Source organism: Ciconia boyciana, chromosome 6 (assembly GCF_034638445.1).
Source record: "Ciconia boyciana chromosome 6, ASM3463844v1, whole genome shotgun sequence".
In the NCBI taxonomy this organism is placed as follows: domain Eukaryota; kingdom Metazoa; phylum Chordata; class Aves; order Ciconiiformes; family Ciconiidae; genus Ciconia; species Ciconia boyciana.
In genome coordinates, this window is record NC_132939.1 from 17,650,574 (window position 1) to 17,671,403 (window position 20,830).

General features: G+C 42.3%; 1 protein-coding gene across 5 annotated transcripts in view; it reads left to right on the forward strand.

The window, feature by feature from the left end:
- The window catches only part of NAP1L4 (nucleosome assembly protein 1 like 4), a 29,357-nt gene extending 17,652 nt beyond the window's left edge, over positions 1–11,705 (forward strand). For 2 of the 5 annotated variants that reach the window (XM_072864044.1, XM_072864045.1), the window contains exons 12-16: positions 806–828; positions 1,477–1,596; positions 1,891–1,920; positions 3,267–3,323; positions 10,726–11,705. In XM_072864044.1, coding sequence (XP_072720145.1) covers positions 806–828; positions 1,477–1,596; positions 1,891–1,920; positions 3,267–3,323; positions 10,726–10,764 — 269 coding nt within the window. In that variant the 3' untranslated portion in view covers positions 10,765–11,705. Of the gene's footprint in view, positions 1–805; positions 829–1,476; positions 1,597–1,890; positions 1,921–3,245; positions 3,324–4,478; positions 4,517–10,725 lie in introns of all 5 variants that reach the window. The other 3 variants (XR_012042944.1, XM_072864046.1, XR_012042945.1) reach the window with 3 other exon arrangements.
- Positions 11,706–20,830: the final 9,125 nt, after the last annotated feature.

Here is a 20,830-nt window from a genome sequence, read left to right on the forward strand (position 1 = left end):
CTTGCCTCATGATGGCTTTATATTTTTTTAAAAAAATATTTAAAGGACATACTCTGGAGGTTGCTGTGTAAGAAAGATAAGACTATGACATCTGCTGGCAGTTGATAGCTGCATTTTCAACTTGAGAACAGACTGAGCCAAATTATCACTTTCACAGTGGGATCACAGTACCATGGCACCCAAGTAGAGGAGGGAAATCTGTTTTTTTTGGGGTGGTGGTGGTTGTTTGGTTGCTGTACTTTTGGTGGTTTTGTTTGTTTAAAAAAAAAAAAACAACCAAAAAAATCCCTACCCTGTTCCTTACTGTTTATAGTAACAGGCCTCTTCTCAACAATGCTTTGCAAATTCATGACAAAATGTTAATCTACTTGGTAGCATTGGTGTTTGGGGAGAGGAGAGGGTTTGTAGTGCTCTAGCAAAATAAAGTTATTGCAATTACAGCATTAGTATAGAAACAAAATCTATTGCTCTTTGAGGGGAGAAATGTGATCTGCATGCCTTCGGAACCCATCTTTGTAGAAAAAGTATTTCCTGTGCAAAAATCTTTGACATCAAAATGGCAGCTTTGATGCTTTTATTACAGCACATAAAATTCTTGCAAGTGCAATTTCTGTGGGTTTAATTTAGGATAAATCTGAATTGTCTTTAAACGTTTTAATAGTTAGCTTCTGAAGGCTTTATAAACACCAGTGTTTTCTGGTATGTGAAGGTCTTTATACTGCATTTTGTCATCTTGAATATTGAGGTGGGCTAGACTATACAAAATTTTCTTAAATTTACTGTCTGTCTTTTTTTTTTTTTGCAGTATCTGGTGATGGGGAGTCTTTGGTAAGTTTACATTTCTGAAATTGCACAACTGCTCTTTGCAATATCTTTTTTGCTAAACATCTCTACAGTGACTATTTGGATTCTTTTATTACGTTCCTTGTATTTTTATCATTATTTTTGCTTTTGCCAAAGTTGAGCTTCATCTTGATAAAATGAAAGATACTGTTGACTTCTCAAAGTAATCCATTGGCATTTTGCTGTTACACATCTTGCTGATCCAATACATCTATAATGATCACTGTTGAGAAGAGGTCATTATTTTCTCTAGCCACTCAGCACTACTACGTGGCTGGTATCTGATTTTTTTAGAAATCAGTCTGGAGCAGTCTGAACAATTCTGTAACATCAGGTGTCAGAACCAGCAAAGTCTGTATGAGCCTTTTTAGTAGAACGTGTTTCAGCAGGCCAGTAGCCGGTATGTAGAAAGCAGGAAACTTTTAAGATAAATCTCAATTCTGCAACTGGATTTAGACTTCCAATATTTTTTTATTGTTACAAAGTTAAGTATACTGGAAGTACATGTGACCTGAAGGCTGATGTTGATGACAGTGTGATGTTTCTTAAACCTGTAACTTTGAAATACTTCTGTTCACTCCTCTGTAGCACATCACATTTTTAGTAGAAAAATCGAATTGTCTTCCTTTACAGGATGAAGATTCAGAGTTTACTTTAGCAGCCGACTTTGAAATCGGGCACTTCTTCCGTGAAAGGATAGTCCCTCGTGCTGTGCTTTATTTCACTGGGGAAGCTATAGAGGATGATGATAATGTATGTATGCTATCAACGTTTTATTTATTAGTCACCATGTAGATAGAAACATTCTCTTTCTTTTCTGATTAGACTAGTATGTAGTATTAATTACAAGAGAATAACAAAAAACCTGAAGAGATTCCTATTACTTGGGAATAGGAAAGAATCATTCAGCTTGCTATGAGTTGTTAATCTTTGCTTCTGTAAGGGGCTTAGTTTCAGTTACTGTGTTTGAATATGTTAGACCTATTACTGCAGAAGATTTTATGCAAATATTAACAGAGCTAATAAAACCTTGGATTTGTTTTTCAGTTTGAAGAAGGTGAAGAAGGTGAAGAGGAGGTGAGATGCATACTGTATCTTTTATAGATAACTAATTACCTACTGCGTTCTAGTTCCAGAAATAGTTCTATATGGAGCAGAAAATAGTTGTTCATAAGTGCTCTTGTGTATGATGGCTCTTTCCAAAAGAGTTCAGCATTCCTGAGTTACAAAATCTGTGGCTGTTTTTCCTCTTCACAAAAGTACTTTTTGCAAGAACATTTACCCAGTTTTTTCTACTATTTAAAAGCTGCTTTCTGACATGAGTCAAAAATTAGATGAGCTTTTTTCTTGAGTGCTGCATGATAAGAAGCTTCAGTCTTATTTTTAAATATCTGTTACTTAGGCGGTAGTGGAATTCAGCTGTCAGCTTTTAGTTGCCATAAGCTTGAAGACGGCCTTGCTAAATGTAAAGTAAAAAAGGGAGAGTGAGCAACTGTTCAGGATAAAGGCTTAATTTAGGCTGGAATTTCTAGTATACCAAGAGGTCTGGTCCGTTTATAGTAGTGTTGTATGAATACAAACATAGTGTGAAAGGCTTTGCACAAAACCACTAAATGATACCACATTTAAGTGAACTAATATCCTTTACAGATAATTATATTTTTATTTTACTGCTTTTACTGTGGTGTTCTTGCTAATTGGTTAGAGGTACATATCTGACTGTCATCAAGTTCACTATGGTAGAGTACATAAGAAGTTATCGAGCTGGTGGTCTGATGTGAGCTGGCAGCCTTCACAGCATGCAGTCTCTTTTCTCTCTTTGCAAGTTGCAATACAGACTTCCGGGCTTAGGCTGTTGAGTGGCTAAACACTTTATTTTTTTTATTTTTTAAGCTGGGTCTTGATAGAAGTATATGTGTATTTTTAATCTGTCTCCAGTGCCAGATGTTACTACTTGGATGTAGGCGTGTGTACAATAGTGTGAAAATACTGCAAAATCCTGTGCAGGAATACATAGCCTGTCCACAGTAATCCAAATAAACAGAGACTCTTTGGAAGGAGGTCAAAGCAAAGAACAAAATTAGACACATATACTTATTACCAGAACTGTAAAATTACAAATAATAGGTCAGGTAGAAGTTAAAAAATTGCTGGGAGACTGCAGCAGCTTATGTAGGAAGGTTGCCTTAAGCCATGCTGAATCTTTTAAATCTATGTTTTAAGTCTTCTTTTAAAGATTTTGCTTTAAGATTTTGAAGATGCTGAATTCTTTTAAGTCAGCCCAAGTAGTTTTAATGTTGACATCTGAAACGCTCTGGAATACAGTGGTAATATAATTTGCTATTTTGTTTTTTCTCCATTACAAAAAAGTTGCACTTTTAACCTGTTTTAATTTCTGTTAGTTTATCTCTATTTTGTCATAGGAGTTGGAGGGGGAAGAGGAGGGAGAAGAGGAGGAAGATGCAGAGAGTGATCCTAAGGTAAGGATTTTTGTGTGCATAGTCATAATGCAGACTATAATCATGAGAAATGTAACTAAGGTTATAATTGTTTGTGAAAAGATTAATAAATTATTAAAAAACAAACTGCCCTAGCTTCTGACTGCAATGTTTTCATCTCCTTCAGCACTCAGATTGCTCTTAAAAGAATAGTTAATGTTTCCATAAATTGAGAAAATGTAAGTTTTGTCTTCCAGCCTGCACCAAGATAATTTCTGAACTGTGTGCCTTTACTTCTTAATGGTATCTCTGTGTAATAATGATATCTATTTTTCCTTTAGAAAGGTCTTATTTCAAATATTCTGTGGCTGGACTTCAACTTAGAATTAGTGTGAGAGGTCTCAGCTAGCTTGTTTGTTTATTGTCTTTTTCTTAGAATTGTTCTTTTTGGTTGTCCTGATGGCTGCAGGTTAGACTCCATATGTCTGTACTCAGCTAGAAATCAAAAAAAGCTAGTCCCCAACTTTTAATTTTAAACTTTGAGACCTGGTTTAAAATTCAGCCTTAAAGGTTAGTGTTCCTTCTGATAGGTATTTTTCAGTCCTTCAGTCATGGTGCAGTTCATACTTATATTTAGTGAAGCTGGGGCAGTGATGACAGACTTGCATTCATTTAGTTGTTAAAACATCAGCTTTTAATTTTTTTCTAAAGGCACAGATGAAAAAGTGAAAGACATGCAAAACTGCTTGATCTGTGGATGAAAGTCTTAGCAGCTTAACAAGTCACTCTTCTGATGTAGAGTTTTATATACATTATCATATCACTAGTAAATGCTTTTTGTCACCGTATCAAGAATTGAGCTTGTTTTTCTTTAATGAGAAGTACTGTATACTAAAGAAAGTCTGTCTTGTGGAAAGATTGATCAAACAGGTTTAGAGTGGCAGAAAGGAGTGTTCTGCAGAATCAAAATGCAGTGGTGTACCTGTAATGGGAAAAAGTGGGACAGCTGAGAAACAAAATGTTAGTTGTGAGTCGAAGTATATTTGTGCTAAGTATCAAATATCCTTTTAAAGGATTTGATATTATGTAGAAAAAAAGCTTAAGGTATCTGGGAAGGTTGTAGTTGTTGCCTCCTGTATTATTTTGTACATTTCACTTTTCATGCTGACAGTTCCTTTCAATTTTTTCCCCATTTAGGTGTAATTTAAGTCTGTTTATCATTCATACATTTCTAGGTAAGGTGGAATTCCATTCATACCTAACTTCCAAGAGTCCCATTTATAGCCATGCAATGTGGTTTGTTTTCTAGGGTTTTCTGTTTTGTTTTGTTTTTTCCTTGTATGGGGAAAAGAAATGGGGGAGTGGTGACTTCAGAGTCTAGGCTTCATTAGAAAAAAATAGAAAGAAATGTGTATAGAGATGAATGCCTTTAAATCATATAATTAAATTAGATTTTTCAGAATGACCTCTCTGCCTTCCTGCCACAACTTCTGCTTTGCCTTTGTAGCAGTCAAACTGTATTTTATATAAGCATGATAAAAGATACTGAGACTGGTCAGACTATTTTTTCCTTGTTTCTGATTTGATGTTGCGTCTCTTTACTGTTTCTAGTGTACTTGCAAATTATTTCTTAAATACCTCCTGTGCTCTTCTTGAACTCTTGTGAGTCATCAGCTTACTTAGTATGTCTTTTCCAACATTATTCTTATTTGTGCTGCCTGACAAAGGCAGTCAGTCACTCTTGGAGGCCTTTTCTTGAGCTCATGGTTGTGAACAGGTATTGTTCTCCTGCTCATCTGTCTCTATTTAAAAGAAGAAAAAAAAGTTCCTTCCATTGTAAACTGTTATCTTTCACCTTTTATCCCATGCCTCATAGAGAACAATGCCTGCAACAGGCTCCATAATTCCCCCCCTGTATTTTAGGCTTGTATCTTTTTTTTTTCCCCCTTTGGTTACTTAGGAGAATCTGTAGTCTTTCCAACTTGTTCCTTCTCTGCATAGATAATGCCCTTCTTTGTCTTTGTTAAACTCAAAATTGAGCTGTGGGGTGGTGGTTTTTTTATTTTATGTGCAATCTGATATGCTTTGAGAAGCCAGCCACCCTGCCTCAACATACTTGTGCTGTTTATTCACCTGCAATAGTAGAACATCCATTTGTCACAGCAGCTTATATGTTGTCCTGCTGCAATCTGTTACACAGCTGTCTTCCCTTCTTACAATTAAAAATTGTCAGCCACTGGCTTCAGTTTTTGAAGTCAACTTGGAATTCTGTTTTTTGTCTTTTTTAAAAGACTCATACCCCTGATCCTGTTTTCCATTCCTTCTTCTGTCCATCCCATTTTCTGGTCCTGTTTCTCCCTGTCCCCTGCCTCTTTTTGCCTTTCAGTTCCCCCCTACTATTCTTATATCTAGAATAGTTTTCCTTTTCATGTACACAAAAAATAATTCTTTGGTTTGTTTTCCTTTTAAATCCAATTTCTCCTCTTCAGTCATGTCCATATTAACTCCTCCTCTGTTGTCGTACTCCGTTTGCTACGTAAATGTCAACGCTTTCTGCTTTGTTAACTTTTCCTCCTTCCTTCCTCTCACTCCTGTCAGTTTTAAGTACATTTGAGTTGTTCAGTTAGAACCAGGTCATTATCGTCTCTTACACAAAGCACTTAAGCTATATACAAGCTGTGGCTTTGGAGGACTGAGATAATTGGAAGTAGCTTCAGAAGGTGCTGCAAAAGCAGATAATGTAGCTTGTTTTGTCTAGTATATTTTTCTATGTGCTTGCACGCCCTCTTCTTTTAGCTGCCTTTATTTCACATTACTGATGCTAAGTTTGAAAAGAAAAGTAGCTGACAAGGTAATATAGAACACTGTTTTGAATTATGAACTAAAAAGCTACTGTGGGGAGAGACTGCAGGTTCTTCAAGGTGCTTAGTCTATCTTTTAAGTAACAGTGGCAAAAGGGCCTGTTAGCAAATACATTTTCAGAACCTTTGAAGTGTTCTGTGCAGTTGTGAAGGAGGCAGTTCAGACCACTTGCTTGCTTAGCTCCAGTTAGCTCTGAGTTTACTTCCCGTGTATATATTTTATATCCTTGCTTTTTCTCATTCAATAACATAGATTAGAAAATGAACAAAGATAAGGTTTATCTTTAGGACCCCTAAGTGGGTTATTTCGTGGTAGGACATTTGAAATACTGAAAGGCTTTCTTCCTTCTCTGCTGGAAAGGACATCAGCTTTAGTGCCTACTGCCTGCGTTGATCCCACTGTTGGCAGCAAAGTCTGTTTGGGAGTCAGGTGGGACCTTGATGGGCTGCCTGTGCTACTTTAGTGGATGGGAAGCTTCCCAAAAAGTGATTTGTAAAAGTAAGGAGGTAAAGGCTTGATTTGGTCTTTGAATCAGCTAGGAATGTGTCCTGCCTAATCTGTTTAAACATTGAAGATGAAGAGAAATTCAGTGTCTCTTTCAGCAGTAACTTTATGTGAAAAAGATCTGGTTTGAAAGGATTAAATTGCTAAAATAAATGGCATGGGTACTTCGGACTTATGCCCCCATCCTCTAGGACACCAGATTAATTGGCTGGGTAGAAGCAGTGGGCTGTGCGTATGAAAGTCATGAAAGCAATATTACTTCAGACCTGCTTTTCTTCTTGTCCTGGTTTCAGCTGAGATAGTTAATTTTCTTTCTAGTAGCTGGTATAGTGCTGTGGTTTGGGTTTAGTATGGGAATAATGTTGATAACACACTGTTTTAGTTGTTGCTGAGTAATGTTTACACTAGTCAAGGACTTTTCAGCTTCCCATGCTCTGCCGAGTGCACAAGAAGCTGGGAGGGGGAACAGCCAGGACAGCTGACCCCAACTGGCCAAAGGGCTATTCCATACCATATGACATCATGCTCAGTATATAAACTGGGGGGAGCTGGCCAGGGGGCAGCGATAGCTGTTCAGGGATGGGCTGAGCAGCGGTCAGTGGGTGGTGAGCAATTGCATTGTGCATCACTTGTTTTGTAAATTCTATTATTATTATTTTATATTCTCTTTCTCTGCTGTCTTATTAAACTGCCTATCTCAACCCATGGGTTTTACTCCCCCCCCCCCCCCCAGTTCTCTCCCCCATCCCACAGCAGGGGTGGGGGGAGTGAGCAAGTGGCTGTGTGCTGCTTAGTTGCCGACTGGAGTTAAACCATGATACTTCTCCATTTTAGCCCTATGATCTTGCAAATTTTAGGTGAAATCCCCTCTTTAAATTTGATGCATGTCCTCTATGTCCATAAGCAGCTGGTGCAGTTTAGCTGATGTAATTGCTGATTGTGGTCTGTATGTAAGCTAATTAGCTCAGGTTTCTTGCATTGTTCTCCTGGGTAATCAAGTGCCAGAAGAAAAATGTTCAGAATTTAAAAAAAAAAATACTCTTGCTACAATGAGCATGAACAAGTGATGCAATAAATAAGAGGCAGTGGCAAAAAAGCTTTATATTGATGCTGGTTAGCAAAAGAGAAAAAATAGGTGGGAGTCTCACTTATTTAGCTTGTATGTCTCCATTGGAATGGAATAAAAAGGCCAGTTTTTCAGTTTAAACTCCTTGCATAGAATAAGTAAATATTATGAAATACTTTAAAGATGTAAAAATAAAAAGAATCCTACCACTTTTTGTATGAACTTAAGTCATTGTTCATGACTACTATAGAGAATCTCTTTACAACAAGAAGAATTCTTGCTTGTCTCTGTAGCGCTGGTACATGTGTTTGCTGCTAAATTTTATTTTAAAATAAGATGCAATTCCTCCTTATCTTTGCCCGTTAAAGTCTCTCTGTTTGGTCTTCATTGCCTGGCCGATGCACTTCACCACCATTTCTAATATATCTTGGGAAGTTAATTGAGGGAAATACAGCATGAATTGAAATCTTGCTAGAATGGGATGAAAAATAGCGCAGGGTCAGTCTAAGGCCAGTAAATAGATTGGGAGTGGTTGGCTGACCAAATGTCACCAACAGTCTGGGCACCGTGGGAAGAGCAGGCTTGAGCTTAATAGCCTTACCTGAGGGAGTATGGATGTAGTATCTCGATCACACTTGCAGCTTGAGGTCTGGTCCCTGATCTTACAGGAGCTATTAGAGGCCAAAGATAAGTTTCAATATGCATGTGCCTGATGAGGCAGCTGTAACTTGAAGAAAATTGTAGTCATCTACCTGTGCTGTTGTCATCTTAGGATTAGACTGTGGAATGCTTTATGTGTCTTTATATGAGTCTGATGGGTAACTGAAAGCAATATGGAGCTCGCATACTGGCTTGCTCAGCAAGAGCAGTGCTATTGAAATGGTGGAATAAAATTGATTATGTTGGAATCTGGATCTGAGATACTGTCTTGTTACTTATGCCCTGCTTAAACATTTTTATATATATGGTCAAGATAGATATCCCCTCAACTGTAAGCTGAAAATAGCATAAACTAGCAGTATTTCAAAAGTCTCCAACAACTGACTTGTATCCAAGGACTCCTTAAACTGTTTTTTTTTTTTTTGTCTGAGAGCAGTAATCAATGCTGAAAGGTGGTCCTTAAGGAACTTTGTATCTCTGACTCAGTTTTTACAGGATAAAGATTTATATGCAGTAATATGGTTCAAACGTTTACAGAAATAAGGACAAGTATAAAGAAAAGATAATTAAGTCTATTAGAAAATATAATAATGGTTTTGGTTGATTGTTAAAATTTGGCTGAAATGGTTCCAGTGGTCAACCTAAGTGTGTCTGATATAAATGTGAGAGGTGAATAGGACAGAAGGAGGGAGATAGAAAGATTTTAAAGTAATTTCTAAATGACTGGTTTGTTATTTGATTATGGCTGTTATCCAGAATGCATGAGGGAGGGGTAGTGATGCTGTGCACTACTCTGTGGCCATGTTCAAATACAAAGCAGTTATAAGAAAAATAGATACTTTTGGAAAGCATTTTGATAAAAATGTTGCTGGTTTTTGCCTGCCTCTAAATGAAAAGGAATAGCATGCAATGTATTGCCAGTGGCAGTCAGATTTATTTTTTTAATAGAGAGAATGCTAATTTTGTGTTCTGTGTAAATGTATCGCTCTTTTCAAGAAGGAATTCATGCTGTATTTAGTGCCAGATCAGTGAAAATGAATTCACATCAGTGTTATTTTGAACCCCAGGCAGATGAGAGAGTACAAAGTTGAAGTTAGCCAGATGTGCTGGGGGAGGAAAACCACAAGGAAGAAGTCTGAAAGGTCTTTGGCATATGTGCAGAAGAGACAGCATTTGGCTTTAATCCAGTCTTCCAGTGGGAATGATAGTGACCACTATAACCCTAAAGCAGTTTAGGTGAGGAAGAGAAAAATAGTCTGGGTTTAGTGCAGTTTATCAAGGGCAAAACTTATGATAAGGAATCTTAGTTGCACCTGTTCTTCCTCACTACAGGCAAAACACTTAAGTTGTCTTAGCTCTTGGTCACTTGATGTATAATGAACTCTTGCATGCTTGCTTCTTTCACAACACATAAAGCTGCTCTTTAGGGTAGTTACTAAGAAACATTTTATTTTGCAGTCAGTGACATTCAAGGTGTCATGTTTTATACCTGTATTTTTCTTTACTAGAATTCAGCAGGTTTCTGTGACTGCTATTTGTTTATAATAAACTATATTAAGAATGGTAAAGGGAGAAGCAAACAAGAAATACACTGAATAAATTCTCCTCCTCTCTAAGAATCCGATTTTACAACAAAAAAGCAAGCAGTGCAGTGTAAAACCTGAAGTTCTTAGCTGTTTGAGTACTTGTTCTCCTTCCCAAATACACTTCCTTTTGCCAAAGGGAAGTTGTTTTACTACCTAATGAAGGTGTTTCTACTTTTACATATTCAGATTAACATGTGGACAACTTGCCCTGTGTTAAAATGTTGAATAGTTACCTGCTGGTGATGCAGAACCTAGAAGAAATCAACACATTAATTACATTTTTATCACCTTAGCAGAAAGGGCAAGGCTTCTAAGGAAAAACTCAAACGTGCTGCAGAATAAGCAGCCTACCTTCCCTGCCTTCCTCCCTCCTCAGAGTTAGTGAGGAGGTGGCAGTTTATTGTTAAACTGTTTAATATGAACTGAAAGTCAAATTGAGCCTCTGGGGGGGGGGGAGTAGAAGGTGTTTTGCTTCTTGTTTGTTTGAACCTTGGCCTACTGGATGGAGTGTCAAGAACGCAAATGTAGATTAAAAATATTATGGGGTACCAAGCAGTTGAGGGGGGGAACCCAATAAATATGGTGACTGCTGTTCAGACCTTTATGATCTAGCTTGAGTTTACATGTAGCTTTTTTGTACATGCTAAGGATACCTCTAGCTAATTCAAAACTGCATAGCAAATTTCTTTTATTTGTTGAAGTATTTTCTTGTATGCCATTTTGATTTTTAACTGGTTGTTTTTTTTTCCTTTTTCCCTTTATACAGAAAGATTCCAGCCAACCTGCTGAATGCAAACAACAGTAATAAGGAAATACCACTTGGAAGTGATATTTGAACAACTTGTAACAAATAACTTGGATACCTGGCCTGCAGTTCAGGATATTCCATCGCTGCAGCACAATCTTATTAACAATGCTTAAAATTAATTTGTTTTAAAATGCATGGTTTTCACTAACTTTTCTTTTATTGCTTAACATGTACAGTGGCAACTTCGATGCATTTGGGAAATATGATATTTAAATAAAGCACACTCTACAGCCGTTGGTACACTGTAGCTAAGTATGTCAGTAGGCCTTTAGAGCCTTTTGCCCTATGCATAGGGGAATAATCCAGACTACCAAGTGAGGATTATCCATTTTCTTGTTAAACATTGAAAATTGTGGAATAGCAATGTACGGAGAAGCTAAAGTAAATGGATTACATGTATGGTAGTTGAAACAGATAGAGCAATATGACTTTTTTGCTAATTCCCTCCCCCCTTTTTTAACGTTTCTTGCAACCTACAAATTGAACTAGTGCTTGAGCAGCTTTAAATGTCATATTTATTATCTCAGTAAAACCAGTTGAAGGGGGTGTCATATTTGAGACTTAGTTGTTCATCTTACTATTTATTTATTCATGTTTGTAAGTACTTTGACAGAATTAGTGCTTTTTAATAGTTTTTAATATACTTGAAAATCTTCGTCTTTTGCATACGATATGGGTACTTGTAAAACAAATAATTTGAATTGGTCTCAACATAGTAGTCTAGACTGAAGAAACAAACTTGCATCAAAATGACAACTCTTCTGGATGAAGATCAAAATGCAAAGGCCAAACTGTTGCTGTTGATAGAAGTGGGTTGCAGCCAAAGAACCAGAAAATTTCCAGTACTCTTACTGCTTAGTGTCCAGCATGGGAGGACCTTTCACTATGAACACGGAAATTTATCAAAATTCAGTTCAATAAATCTGAAGTTTTGGTGTCTTACTTGCAACACTGAAATTATTCCATTCCACAATTTGTTTTATTTAAAGCTCTGAAGTCTTCAAAACTACCTTTTGTTGTTGTGTGGCACTTCGGGTACACATTTCTAGTTTCAGCATCCATTGCCAACCTCTGGCAGCAGTTGAATAGCAGCTGTATCAACACTGTGACCAGGCATGTAGAGTGCTCCAGCCTTACCTTACACATTTGTAACTTAATACAGTGTTTTCAATTTGTACAGAATAGATAGAATATTCTATTAAAGTTGTGAAACATGATCGTTGGTGCCTGTCTGGTCCATAATGCTTCCCAGGTTAAATGAATATCCCTTTGACTTTCAGTAGTGAAGGGTGAAGTGTTTAACAAGGGACATGCCAGCTGTTTGGCCTGTACAGCTCTTGTCTGAACATCCTGCTAGTTTCCTTTCTTGTCAAATGCCAAAGAAAAGGAGAAAAGAAATGTAAATACTGCATTACAGAGTTCTTTGATGTAAATCAGAACAAACTTGCTCAATTTGCAAGTAAACAGTCTGGAATGTTTTTTAGCATTTGGGGTTTTCTGGGGGCAAAAGACTCCACATGGTCTATGCGATTTGGTCCTGGATGAAATGAGGTGCTGGGGACATAAACTGGTTTATGATTTAGATATCCCCACATTGATACCTTGCAGTCAGAAAATGCATAGCGCTAATGCTCAGGTGACATGTTACAATGTTAAGGCAGGAATGAGGGAAGAAGGCAGGAATAGGTTCTGGACTTTTATTTAAAAAAAAAAAAAAAAAGGTTTTGTAACCAGTCATTAGACTATAGTATACTATGGCAGGCACAGAGAACAGTGTAAAGGTGGATCTCACAAGGGGAGAAATAACGAATGGAGTTTGCACGTGTGCCATATGGCTAATAACAGTGCCAGTGATGTTAGGCACATCAAATAGAGGTGTTTGACCAGCTTTTTTTCTTTTTATATCAAAAGAAATTGAATGATAGTTCCCCCATCCTAAAGAAGTCATTTCTACTACATGGTTAAACAGCAGTGCTGCTACCTGGAGATAAACATCTGCAAATTAGCACATTGAAGTAATTTATGTGCATGAATCCTGAAGGGCTAACTTTAATTTTGAGAAAACGGGAAATTCCAGAACATGGAGAGCAAATGTGCCAGCATTCAGGGAGCGCAAATGAGATGGGTGGGTAGCGAAGCTGCCTAGCGAGATGTTCATCTGCAGGAAAGCAATGGGAAAGCTGAGCTGGGGTTCGTTAAAGCAGGGTTAACTCCAGTCGACACAGCCTAATAGAAAACAGACGTCAAAACCTTGATGTGCTCTTGCCATTACAGATCTAGCTGATAATGGCAAAGATGAGCATTTTGTAGACTCTTCTCTGTTTTCAGATGGTTATTTATAGACTTCGTCTACAGGAAAAGTGACTAACAGGTACTTGAACAGCTCAGCTCATTCAGCAGAAAAGAGTATCAAGAACTCATGGGTTGGTTGTCAATGTCGGGGCTGGACTAATCCAGGCTGGATGTTAAATACAGGGAGTGTAGGTGTGTGAAAAGCAGGTAAGAGTGATTAACAGTTGGAAAACAAAATTTAAAAAAAAAATCAATATTGGTGTTTTCTGAAGACTGTGTCTTAAGACAAATAAATTGGGGGCCCTATGCAAAATTAAAGTGGGAAGTTTTAAAAATGGTGAGGTGATACCAAGAAAGGGAGTCTATATGCATACATGCTTGATTACCATCACAGCAACCTGATAAAAGAAACTGTGACGTCTAGTCTGTGGGAACATGCTCTTTTGATGCAGTCTTCATGTCAGTAGCTTCTCATTTGAGGAAAAAAAAAGCTCCATTTCTGGGTCTGAAAGTTGAAGCAGCTGGAAGTGCTCCAGGCAAGATTAATTTGGTGTATCACCTACTCAGGCTGCAGTGTGATTAACAGCTTCTCAGCGCCTCGGTTGTCTAGGAAGAAAGCCTTGGAGGTACTACCCTGCTGCCCTATCTGATACAGAAACAAATGGCAAATATTCTGCTTACAGCTGAAAATCGGGGACAGGCTGTGGTTTCTCAGGAGGCTTTTGCACAGTGTTCGGGTACCTTCACGGGAGCTTGGTATTTGGGATAACTGAGAGATGTAGGCTTTCAGTCCGATTGCAGTTAAGTTCAGTTATCTGGGGTTTGCTATCTGGTTAGGATTTGTGGTGGAAAAATTAAAATGGTCTCTCTGCGTTTCCACTCTCCTTATTAAACAGGCTTTTCCTGTTTCAAAATAGAGAAGACTTGTAATAAATTCATCCTCAGTTAAATGCTGCCTTGATGGCAGTTCCTCAAGCAAATGAGGTCTCGCTGAGGAAGCCAGCTCAGCACAGTACAGTCCGGAGGAGGCCCACGCTGGAGAGGAGCGCGTAAGAAGAGGTCAGACTAGTTATGGCATGAGGAAATTGCTCGCTCCTTGAGAGCTTGGTGATTCAGGAGGCGAGTTTAAGATGCGAGACATGCCCTGGCTGCCTGACGTTACACTGAGGTAGCATATAACCTTATGAACTTGTGCTTGAAATTTGCACCTTCTTCTGAAGCATCCTAGCTTGAGCCCTTTTGGAAGTGATTATAGGTCAGCCAGAAAACAGAAGAAACATCCTTTCTAGTTGAGCCTATAAGCGCAAGTAGCGAATTATGCAAGCTAGATGGGAGCCTTGCTTCTCCCACCACGGGAGCACGCGTTATGTGTCCCAAAGCCTTGGCATCGCTAAACTTCACCTGGTCCCGTGGCTCTTCATGTCCACCAGCATGTAGCTGTTGGAAAAACATGAAGTTTACTTTGGGCTCCTGCAAATTACCTCTCGATAGCCTGTTGTAAGTGGCAATGTGTAAAAAAAAATAAAAAATAAAGCTGCATTCATGCTTCTTTATCCTCTGCCTCTTCCCACTGATACATATCTGTATTATTTCCCAAATGAAGCCTAGGAGGCATTGGTTTTGTGTCAATATAGTAGCTGTTCAGGACTTCTCCCTTGAAGCTGAAGGCCTCACAATTTTTACCTTTGTTGCCCATGTTTTTCACTATAATAGCGTGCAAACGGCCCTGTTGCTGTAGCTGTGACCTGCACATGGATGAACCTTCATCCTGCCTTTCCCAAACCGTTTGTAGTCATCACACTAATAACAGGCAGAGCTATTTTTTTTTCCGGATGCTCATACTGCTGTCCTAAATACCTCCAACCTCTCGCGGGCCAGGGCCAGGAAGCCCAGACAATCAACACCAAAAGTCACTCAGGTTTGACAAGCATCCAAACAAAAAAAAAAGAAAAAATGAAAAAAAAAAAAAAATCCAAGCCTGTGCATTGTTAATGAACCATCATGTGAATGAAGGCTGAGCTGTTTGCCAAGTGCCAGCTTTTGTTTCCAGACCGGCTTTCCTCTCTGCTTGTTCATTTCGCCATTACACAAGCAAAAACGCATGCTCCACCCAGCAGCTCACTCGCCTCTTGCACAAGCCACCTTACCCTCCGGTTTTTACCGTGGGAATCCGGACACCTTGTGGGGATGCCAAACCAGGTTAACACAACCCGGCGAGTGTGCGCTCCAATTGCCAGCGCAGCTGTACGCAGCCTCCTGGCTCATACGAGCCTTCCTGGTAACAGTCCCTCGCTGCAAAAAAAAGAACCCTCCTAGCAAATGTTCCTTTCCCAAGGAGCCATCATCAGTGATGCAGTGGCCTCTTGCTGACTCGCCCCTGCCTTGCTGCTTGCCCCCAGCATCTGCAAGTTAAACATAACCGATACCAGACTCAACGCAGCTTACGAAAAGGGCTGAAGAGAAGGGAAATTGTACGGAAAGGAATTTACTCATTATGCAACATGACCCAAAGGGGGAAAAAATTAATACAAAAAATAATAATTTGCCCCTACATGGGGCAAAAACCAAAGAGCATAGGATGATGCTGGAAAAGAAGGACCATTGGTCTATCACCAATGCAAACAGTTTTTGCACATACAAATACTCTTTGAGTGCTGTTAAACTGATCTTTTCGCAAAGCAAATTCACCCTGGTGGTTGTTGAGTCCATGCTCGTCCACCTTTTAGGAGTAAAGGAGGAACGTGCCTTGGTGTTTTAGCATTAACATCTACTTGGCCAACAGTGGTAAGGTCACACTTAGGAGGGCTTTGGGGGTTTTTTTCCTTCTTTATATTATTTTTTATTTCACCCAATTATCTGGTCTTCCTTCTCTCTTTTCACACTCCTGAATTAAGGCACATTTGAAACTCTTTGATTTTCTTGGACAGAAATAGCAGGAGAGAAGGAGGGTTGGGTACAAAATTAGTACTGGAGTCACTACCAAAGCAAAGTCTTGTAGTCGGCAATGGGATGTAACTTGTTAGGGGAGTTAAAGCACTTGCTATAAAGGTCATGTAGAGCTCCTGCACACAAGTGAATAGTTCAAGGCGGTTTGATGCAGAGAAAAACCAATTAAGATATAACTGCTGCTGACATTCCCCTAAGCCGTTTCATCTCTTACCGCTTCAAAAAAGCAGGGAAAAACAAATTATGTACTTTCAATCTGAGATTTATATAGGATGAATTGTTGCTTAGCCTATGAAAAGATCAAAAAGGAGATCTTTGAAGAAAGATCGCCTACAAAGAACGCTGGACTGTTATTATACCAAAAAAAAAAAAGGGGTTAATAAGCATGGTTCAGGTCAAAACGTAGGCAAGTGCAGTGTCTGCAACAAAGCGTTCGCAAGGGCTGCTTGCTCAGGCATTTCAAAGCTGGGTAGCAAGAGGGTAAATCACTGAGCTGGCATCTTGAGCAGCAACGCTGCAGCATTGCACGCGTGTTTGGCTCTGCACTTGTAGACTTCATAGAGCTTCTTTGGCTGGAAACTCCTGCGGTCATGGAGATGGCTTGTGTCGGGATCTCCTGGCCAAGGAGAAGAAGGGATGGAGCCCTCCCTCCCACCGCCCCCAGCTTCATCTTGTGCCTTCTGGGAACCGGGGGTTTCAGTCCCTTTCCCCCAGTGAGGCCGAAGAGGTGGCAAATACCCCATTTCATTTGGGACTGAACCCCCTGTGAACTCATTACAGTTATGGCTAGGGACAGCTAACGAGGAGCCCTCTGAACACACCCCCCCACGTCGCAGGGCGAGGCCAGTGCAGTGCCCCAAACCAAGCAGGAGTGGGGACTGCCATGTGTGTGGTCCTGGTCCTGGTGAAGAGCCGCTGCCAGCTTTGAAGCATCACTGAGAGATGGAGAGCAAAAGGCAGAGCTGCAGGCACCAGCCCAGCGAGCCCCGGTGCAGGGGGCTCCTCAGCTGGGCATGGAAGAGTCTCATTCTCCATCCCTCATCCCCCTGAGCATCCTTCCTCCACACGTGGCCCTGTCTGCGGGTGCGGGGCAGGAGGAGGAGGAGGAGGAGGAGGAGGAGGAGGAGGCAGCTTGGCCTCCCTTTCTCACTGCGGCACATGGTGGCCTCTCCCAGCACCCAGCCCGACCAGTACACAGGGTTTGCTGGGTGCGAGGAACCCGCCAGCGCCGTTTCACCCGGGGTCCAATTTCAAAGCCAGCCCTGATTAAGACGTTGGGTGAAGGCAAAGCAAACAGACACCGTAATTGCGGTGTGTGCTTTCTCATCTCCGCAGTGAGTTGCAAAATGTGCCACCTCCTCCCTCGTCAGCCGGGCTTTAATTGGCTTTAATGAAGAGGCAATTACACGATTTCAATTTTTAATTAAAGGGGTTGGCGATGCAGGGGAGGGGGGGACCAGCCCCCTTCGAAAGTGTCAGTGGCACCACAGAAGATCTCTGGGCATGGTGTGCAGTAGGGTTTGGGGGGGCTCCCCCATTGCCCCCCCGGGTGGACAGGGCTTTGCGGGGGGCTCTGGGGTGACTGGCGGGAGCAGATGAAAGCTGGCTGCCTCCTGGCCACGCTGCCGGCGCTTTCGGATCCTGTCCCGGCACCCCCGGGCAAGCTGCAATCGGCTTTTTTGGTGTCAGAGCCAGCACATCAAAGGGGCAGCAAACAGCTTAAAAAACCCCCAAACCCAAAAAACTCTCCAAAGCCAAACCGAGCCCTCCCCACACACGGCACCAGCCAGAAACCGGGTGGTTGTTGGCAGGGGGAGGAGCTGCTGGGGCAGGATGGGTGTCTGAAAGCAAAAGCAGAGCCATAATTAGGAGCTCAAAAAGTAATTATTTATTTTATTTTATTTTATTTTATTTTATTTTATTTTATTTTATCTTATTTTATCTTATTTTATTTTATTTTATTTCATGTAATGCCAAGCAGTAGGCAGCTGTACTCTGTCAGAGACACCCTCCCCGTGACCCCGCACAGCGAGCACCCACCTGGCCCACGTGTGCATTTTTCCTGTAGGCACCACCTTGTCTGTCTGTCCTAACGTGTGACCAGGGAGGAAAAAACGGAGGCACGTGGTAGAAATCTCCCTTGGGAAGCAGTGATAATTGCAGGGGCTGAACTGCCGGCTTAGTCCCACGATGCCTCTGTATTTTATTGCTCTCTCTGGCAGCCCGGAGGCCAGAGCTTTGGCCTTGTCTCAGTCCTGTGTGCTGGGATGTCGTTCCTCCTCGTGTTTCAATGAAATGTAATCGCTTTATAACTTCCTCCTGCCAGAGATAAAAAAATTATTACAAAAAAAACCGGTGGCTTTGTGGCTGCACCGTGCCCTCGGCATTTCCTCCGCCCCTGGCCAGCACTGCTGGGCTTGTCCTTGGCTAGCAGGGGCAGGTGGCCCCGGGACCACCAAGCTGCTGGCCGGGCTGTCCGCAGTCCGGCTGGATGGCCAACACATCGCCACCCCGCAGAGCACCAGCCTCGGGCAGGCAGGGAGCCAGGGCTGCCGCCCAGCCGGTGCCGTTCAAGGGAGTGAGGCTCCAGGGAGGGGTAGGGCAAAAAAAAGGAAAAAAAAAAAGGGAAAGAAGGCAAGGTCCAAGGTCTTTCTGTGCAATGATTGATTCACCTGCTCGGCAAATGTAGCTGGGGCTGGATGGCAGGCTGCTGCATGGGCGGGCTGAGTCACCCTGCTGCTGCCAACAGGCCACCCCAGCCCTGTGCCAGGTGGAAGAACAAGGTTGCATTTGACGAAAGAGAAGTGAAACCTGCTTTTTTAAATGCCTGGATGGGAGCAACATGTAAGAGCTGGGACAGGTTGATCAGTCAGCACCGAGCCAGCAGCCTCCTCCTTCTGAAGGTCGGGGCTGAGATCCCACTCCAAGGCTCCCCGCCAGTCAGCACGAACACAAATGTCCTCCCTGCCTTCTCGCTCCCTTTGTCCTGGGGTCCCAGATGCTTGATAAAAGCTCATCGACCTTGAAGCCCACAGCAATCTTCGGTCACAGCCTGGCTTTGTGGAGGGGACTTTTTTGCAGTGACGCACAACCTGTTGATTTCCCAGAGAAATGCAGTCCCGCTCCCGTGGGGATGGCTGCGTCCCCATCCCAGTTCCCAGCTTTCTCATGAGGTTAAGGCCTTTTTCCCTCTTCTCCCCTCTTTGCTGTCAGATGAGAAATCACTTATGATTCAAGATGACTTGCAGCAACTGCTTGTGGGGAATGAAAATAAAACCACCCTCCTGCATTTCAGGCTGGGGAGCAGGGTGCTGTGTGTCAGTGGCACTGAGCAGCTGCCCTTCCCTTGGGGCAGCCCCATCTTCATCCTCATCCTCATCCTCATCCGTGCATGGCCATCACCTGTGGTTCGTGTGCTGGTGTAGCCAAGGGTAGGCAAGGGGGTCCCGGGCTCCTGTCTTGGTACCTCATGTGCACAGTGCTGGTCTCTGCGCATATGCAACGTGTGTGTGCACAGAAGTAAATAGCCTTCAGGAGAAGACATGGCTGTAAGAAACCTGGGGGGAATATAAATCTACCCCCACTGCCCATCGTGGTGGCAGCGTGGGGTGGTGACTTACTGGGCACACGCTGTGCCTGGGAGGGTGTTTCTCCTCCGTGGCAACACAGCACCCCACACCTCCCATGGGGCTGTGGTGCTCCTGAGCATCCCACCCTGACCTGGGGATTTCCCTTCCCTCCGCTGGAAAATACCCTAAGTCCCCAGCTGGGCGGTGTGTCTGGGTGTCTCCATTCCTGAACTGGGGGCGGTGTGGGGACGAGCTGCCCCACGGCACTGGGATACCTGGAGGTGCCTGTTGGGGGTTGGGAAAGATGCGGTGACTTTGGGCACCCAAGACCTTGGTCACCTGGCAATGGCCTGTGGCATAAATAAGGGAGGATTTCTATTTTTAATTAATAATTGTGCCAATGCAATCGCCATTAACTTCTGAGCAGGGGTAAAGCAAACTGTCCCATGGCACTACCATTATAGCCTTGCTTTACGCCATGAGACGAGCAGCAGAAGCAGCGAGTGAGGCACCACAGGGCGATAAGCGATTGAATGACTGTGGCTAAAGGGGATTTCTGGGTGCAGGTGTCGTTGAGCTCCTCCTGCCCCTGGTCAACACTTAGGAGCTTCCCCATGGAGGAGGCAACCTGCCCTTGACTCACAATGGAAGCAGGAGCAGCCATGAGTCACCAAAGATAAAGGTCAAGCTCCTTCTCTTATCAGCCATGGGAGAGGCCGGGCTGCAGGCTGGGCATACTGCAAAGAAATGTGCTCAGAGGGCAGCCAGAGCCAAAAATCCCAACACCAGGGAGACCTCCACCCGGAGGACCAGCCGGGGGGACGCTCGGGGCAACCGCCCAGTTTTCTTCTTCCATTGCCCATTTCCCAGCAGCGTCCGATGATGATGATGGTTTTTGGTGGTGCTGTGAGCCGAGCAGTGCCGATAGGGTGGTTAAATAAGCCGTGGGTGGTGAAGCACCTGCACGGCTTCCCACAGGGTGCTTGGCTGTCGTCACGCATTGCTGGAGTGGCTGCAGATAAGTCCCGTCTGGAAGGGAAGGGAATGAGTGATCCTGGCAACGGCCGGGCAAACAGTGGGTGCTGCTGCATCCCTCCTCCATGGCTGGAGGAGAAGGAAGAAAGGAGATCGCCTCACTGAAATCAAACGTTTCTCATCCTGCTCTCACATAGCTTCGCACTTCTGGGTCTCGTAAGAAAAGCTAAGGATGGAGGGGTGCCTGTGTGAGCCTCAAGAGCCTTTTAGAAAGACCTTGG